Source organism: Aedes aegypti, chromosome 2, assembly GCF_002204515.2.
Source record: "Aedes aegypti strain LVP_AGWG chromosome 2, AaegL5.0 Primary Assembly, whole genome shotgun sequence".
In the NCBI taxonomy this organism is placed as follows: domain Eukaryota; kingdom Metazoa; phylum Arthropoda; class Insecta; order Diptera; family Culicidae; genus Aedes; species Aedes aegypti.
Genome location: NC_035108.1, coordinates 262,964,736 through 262,970,798, shown reverse-complemented (window position 1 = coordinate 262,970,798; position 6,063 = coordinate 262,964,736). Strand labels below are relative to the sequence as shown.

General features: G+C 36.2%; 1 protein-coding gene across 1 annotated transcript; it reads right to left on the bottom strand.

Annotated features, from left to right (window-relative positions):
- LOC5570903 (thyrostimulin beta-5 subunit) lies at nucleotides 1-5,130 on the bottom strand. The gene is made up of 2 exons (XM_001653331.2): nucleotides 4,610-5,130; nucleotides 1-217 (listed from the first exon to the last, which is right to left on the bottom strand). The coding sequence occupies exons 1-2, from the start codon at nucleotides 4,985-4,987 to the stop codon at nucleotides 107-109; spliced, it is 489 nt and encodes a 162-aa protein (XP_001653381.1). The 5' UTR covers nucleotides 4,988-5,130; the 3' UTR covers nucleotides 1-106.
- Nucleotides 5,131-6,063: the final 933 nt, after the last annotated feature.

Sequence of the window (6,063 nt, the reverse complement as noted above, 5' to 3'; positions counted from 1 at the left end):
TTTGGTTTTCATTATTTTTATTCACATAAAAGCACTAAGATAAATAAATAAATTATGGCCACCATTGCAAACTTCACTTAAGTATCACACAGCAATGCAATCAGTTCTAAGCGTATTCGGATTCGATTTCCTCATCATCGATTTGAAAAATCTTCGTTGCCGCATCGGTGCTAAGCTGCTTTGGACCCTCACAGCTAGTATCCATGCTGGTGCACGTCTTGAAAATGGAGAAAGGAATAGAAATTATTACTTAAAAATACATTTAAAGAAATAATTAAGAACTTATATAAAGACAACCCATATTGTTTGAGTCAGAAAGCATACAATAAACAAAATAATGTAGATCCCACCTCCTGGTTTTGATATCATCATTCTTCTTCCTCTTGGCTTTACTTCTGTAGTACCCATATGTAGAACAATAGGTGCTTGAGCTAAATGAAATAAAATAATCTACATATGGGTACTACAATCACTGGAATAGAAGCTCACCTACTTCTCAGCTCAGTTTTCAGATGAGTACTTCTACATTTAACATTGAGCTTATTATTCCAATAACTGATCCCTTTTTGGATTTATATTCGTATGGCCAGCATGCAGATATTGTACTCTTTTGTAAGTAGAAAAGTCAGAATTTCATGGTTACTATGATGGTCCCTAGAAACCACTTTCCAAAGGATTGCTGTTCCATGACTCGATATTTCCATGAGTCGATGGTCCCTTCAATATCGACTCGTGGAGGTTTCACTGTAATAGATCATTGAAGCTAGTTTTAGCAAGTGCTCACCGCATCAAAACAAAGGCGTCACTGTATATGGGATTTAACATTGTGACAGCATTGCTGTTCTGTCAAATACACACAAGGCTACGGTGGTCCTATCTAAGCTTTCCATATCGGCCGTTTTGGTTATTTTAATGATACATCTAAAAAAATCCCTTAATAAAATGTACTGACATTTTCTACGTAATTTTGCGAAAAAGATTTATATAGAACAATTAAACGAATTCAATTAAAATGTTTAAATGATTTAGAATTTTCTTAGGTAGAGATTTTTGAGGAAATTTTAAAATACTATTTTGAAGAGAGTTTTGAAGAAATGCGGCAACATCCATTTGATTTTTAGAATTATTATCAATTTAATTTAGAGAATTATCTGCTAAAAATGCTTTTAGAACTTCGGAGAACTTCTCTGAGAAATCGCTAATTAATTAATTACCAAATTTAATCCGGCTTAATCGCTTATGAAAATTTTGTGGAATACTAAGAGAAATTCTAGAGTAACATCTGCATGAATCATTTAGTGGTTTTGCAGGTCGTAGATAATTTTTGCTGCAATTTTTTCAAGCAACAATTTTCGAAAGATTTCCTGAACAAAAATGATGAATCTGAAGAGAAATTTTATGAAGAACCTCAAAGGCAAAGTTGAAAAAGCTGCTGGTCAATTATTTGAATAATTTGTGGACAGAATCCTTGGCCGGTGAAGTTGAAAACAATTTTGGTGAGACTCGTTGAATGTATTGCATTTTTTGTTGAAGAAATACTCTGTAATTTCTGAAAATCGTAAACAAATCAATAATACACAATTGGATGATATGTTAAATTAAAAAATCGAATTTATATGAAACGTTGAAGATCTCCCAGGAGAAATGTTTAAAAGAATTTTTAAAGCATTATCTGACGGAATTCTTCAAGAGATTTTTCAATCAATATGATAAATCTGTTGAATAATAACTACTGATCCCGGGATATTTCGTGGGAATGCTAGGATGATATTCTTCTTCTACTTCTTCTTCTTCTTCTTCTTGGCATTAACGTCCTCGCTGAGACAGAGCCTGCTTCTCAGTTAAGTGTTCTTATGAGCACTTCCACAGTTATTAACTGAGAGCTTTCTTCGCCAAAGTTGCCATTTTCGCATTCGTATATCGTGTGGCAGGGTACGATTATACTCTATGCTCAGGGAAGTCCAGGAAATTTCCATTACGAAAAGGACCGACTGGGAATCGAACCCAGACACCTTGAGCATGGCTTTGCTTTGTAGCCGCGGATTCTAACCACTCGGCTAAGGAAGGTTCCTGGGAATCCTAGGATGAACTCAGTGAAAACTGGTAAAGGAGTTTTTAAGGATAGCGCTGAAAAGTACGAAAATTGAAATTTATGAAACAAAATCACAAACAAATGAAATCAATGCATTTCTATACAAACTACGAAACTTGGGAACATCGGGATATTGCGACCGACATTACTTCTGTAAAACAAGAATTTGCTAGCCCCCCCTCCCCTTCAGAAAAAAAAATCCTAGCTACGCCAATGATTATAACTCTGTTATTTTATGAACAAAATGTATTCCATGTTCTCTGTTAACATTCTCCAGTCAAGTTGCAATGGTACCAAACAATAGGTAGGTTGTCGATTCTCATTCTCATATCCCATTATCAAAGCTACCCTAAAACAGAAAATTGACTATCGATTGTTTGAAAAATTATTGTTACATTTAAAATCAATCGTTATGCACTCTATCAACTACAATCAAAAACTGAGATACCAAAACTTGTTTTAAAAATATAAACTGAGATACCAAAACTTGTATTAAAAATATTGTTTTAAAAATATGTTTTAAAAATATATTTTTTTCAATTTAAATGCAGAAATATTCAATTCTTTTTCAAACACATAACTATCAAAGTTACTCCGTTTTCCAGAACTTAAAAAATATTCTTCTTCATTTTTATGTTTCTTATTCATTTTTCTTCCCCTTCGTAACTTCCAAGTGGTCTCAGACATAAAAACTCTAAAACTATTTTGGAAATATTAGAAAATGTGGAACACAGATCTAAAGTTATATTTATTTTTCTGATTCTGTTTCTATGTACCGACATATGGAAAGAAAATCGGGATGGAAAACCGAAGAAGTAATCGACATAGGGAGACATATCGAGATGTGGAGAGCCGACTGTACTTTTTTTTAAATATTGAAATCCCTTACACAACAGGTTGTAAATCCCATTAGATTTTTTGAAAACAAATGGGAAATTTGAGCAGAGATTCAATAGCAAATTTTATAGAAATAAGTAGTTTGGAAAAAGCTTACTTTTTTTTGTTAAACATTTGATGCTAACTCATTTGGGGCCCAGATAGCCGTAGCGGTAAACGCGCAGCTATTCAGCAAGACCAAGCTGAGAGTCGTGGGCTCGAATCCCACCGGTCGAGGATCTTTTCGGGTTGGAAATTTTCTCGACTTCCCAGGGCATAGAGTATCATCGTACCTGCCACACGATACACATGCAAAAATGGTCAATTGGCATAGACAGTAGAGTGGTTCAAAAAATCGTTTTTGCTCCACACCGCTCATTCGAATCTAGATCAAATTCTGAGTGTCCTCCCAAAATTTGAGCTCATTTGGATGAAAACTGAGACTGCACAAACCCTTTTAAGTTTATATGGGAATTACTATGGGAAAAGCAACCAATTCATTCAATCGGTCATAGTGTTTGCCCATGTGCTCTTGGAGATTGTAACTACGTTGATACTGTGAGATACATTCATCAACTACAACTTTGCCGAAGACCGTTTTCACATCGGACGTCCCAGTAATTAGTTATTTATTTTTGAATGAGTTGTAAAACTTTGGCTATAATTATTGGGCTACTTTGCAGGCATCACTGGATATATGCAGTAAAACATAGTAGCCATGATTTGTGCGTGCTATCTTTCGCGCCAGGTACAGCAATGTTGCCTGTTCAGAAGTTAAATGAGCACTGCTGAAGAATTTGTGACTGGATATATATCAATAATTAATTACTGAGGCGTCTGATTTGAAAACGGTCTTCGGCAAAGTTGTAGCTGATGAATGTATCTCACAGTATCAACGTAGCTTTAATCTCCAAGAGCACATGGGCAAATACTATGACCGATTGAATGAATTGGTTGCTTTTCTCATAGTAATTCCCATATAAATTTTAAAGGGCTTGTGCAGTCTTAGTTTTCATTCAAATGAGCTCAAATTTTGGGAGGACACTCAGAATTTGATCTAGAATCAAATAAGCGGTGTGGAGCAAAAACGATTTTTTGAACCACTCTAATAGACAGCTCTCAGTTAATAACTGTGGAAGTGCTCATAAGAACACCAAGCTGAGAAGCAGTCCCAGTTGGGACATAACGCCAGAAAGAAAAAGAAGAAGCTAACTCATTTGAATAATTAATAATGAGGAAATTAGTTTGTAGTTTTCCTTGAAATAATTTTCGTATTTTTACAAATTGTGTCCTACACTGAAGTAATTTGGTCACTTTTGTTTGCAATCAACTTCTTAAAATGTTCAAAGTATATTGTGTATTTCTTTCACTAGACTGCGGTCTCATAAGTGCGAAAGTGTGAATAAAAGCGCGGGATTGCATTGAATCCTGTGGGTGTCTTCAGAGCATTTATTCTTTGATTTACGAAGAATAAGTCCCCCGAAGACACCTACCCGATTTGATGCAACTGCGCACTTTTATTAGCGTTTCCGCACTTGTAAAAACTTCTGCATTAGTCCAGTGGTGAAAGAAATGTGCAATACATAAATATAAAAGTGTAACACATTATAATGTCTTCTTCCAGCTTTGTGCCCAACATACCTGACAGCTGCACGATTTCGGTTCCATATACTCGTAGAGTTTAGCTTCTGCATCAGCTTCCGGATGGCAATGCCTCAGAGTGGCCACAGATCGCGTTCTTCCAGCGTGCATACACACCGGATGGTGGGACCGTTTGTACGGAAAACGCCAATCGGAAATCTCGTTCGAATCGCAACGTCCATGACAAGACCACACGCTCACGTGGTCCCAACATTCGCGCCCTTTGCTATCCGCCTGCGATATACGATAGGTGAACACGCGTTTGTGGCAGCCAAGCATCGGAGCCTTCTTCTCAAAACCGGAAATGAATAAACTATCTTCGACGGCCCACGAGAGCGCAATCATCGACAGAATCCATACCGAGATTAGATTGATCATGATTCAGCAAGTTTGAAAATTTGTCCAAACGACGACGCAAATGTGTAAAACTAGGACCACACAAAACCAGAAATCACCTGCTGCTAATCCGTTCCGTTCATTGTCCTTATCGCAAATGACTACCGGTCAACCGAATGTTTGAGGGTTTTTATGCTGCACTTTCCCCCGGGGAAAAACTCGGTGGCACAGGCGCAAATCGGATTTTTTTTTCTGTACTCCTATCTATCGCCACTTACCGCAGCTACAGCACGGATTTTTTCAGCTGATTCCCATTCTGTAAGGTTTACAGGGAGAGGAAAAGTCTGTCAAGTGGGTATCAAGACGTTTATCCGTTTTGCATCGAAGCAAAGAATATTAGAAAAATATTCAAATGTAATGGAGTTGTTTTCCGTTATTTCTCCGAGTGTAAAAATAGATAATTCCATGACGTATGCGAATGACGCAGTGTTAATTATTTCACACAATTCTTTTCAAACATGTCAAAGGTCAGCCATGTTACCAGCCAGTATCCCAAAAACTAAACGTGCTTCGATATTTTCAAGAAACGGCATAGGATTCAGTAATTATAAATTAAGTGAATAGTACCATAAAAGTTACCAAAGAAAAATGAATTTTTAAGGTATAAATCAGATAATTGTAATTTTTCATTCACCTTTTCATGAATACATCATAAAAAAATACTAACGTGGTTTCACCAGACATTTTTGAGAATTTCGTTAAAGGATTCTTACTAGTGTGCATCTAAGGACTCCTTAACACAATCCGCTAGAATTTCTTTTGGGGATTTCATGTGTTTTAATGATCCCTTCGAAACATCTAGCTTTTCGACGAGTAGTTCCTCTCCAAAAATATACAATTAGTGGTATATATAAAGGAAAATAGCTAAGATATGTGATTTCAACATATCAATCAAATCCTACTATCATTCAAATGTATGAAAATCACGACTTCCTTAAAATGTCCCTGTAAAAACCCTTGCACCATTCAAAGGAAGACTGTTCCTTTAGCTGAGGCATGTTTTAAGCGTTGTTCCTTTAAGGCCCAAGTAAAAATCGAACAAGTGTAAAAACTGAAAA

What these genes read in the sequence shown, in the direction of transcription:
- LOC5570903 (XM_001653331.2), bottom strand. Translation starts at nt 4,987, where the DNA reads ATGATCAATCTAATCTCGGTATGGATTCTGTCGATGATTGCGCTCTCG. An exon ending in CGAAATCGTGCAGCTGTCAG is followed by an intron (nt 218 to 4,609) that starts GTATGTTGGGCA and finishes TCCATTTTCAAG; the next exon opens with ACGTGCACCAGCATGGATAC.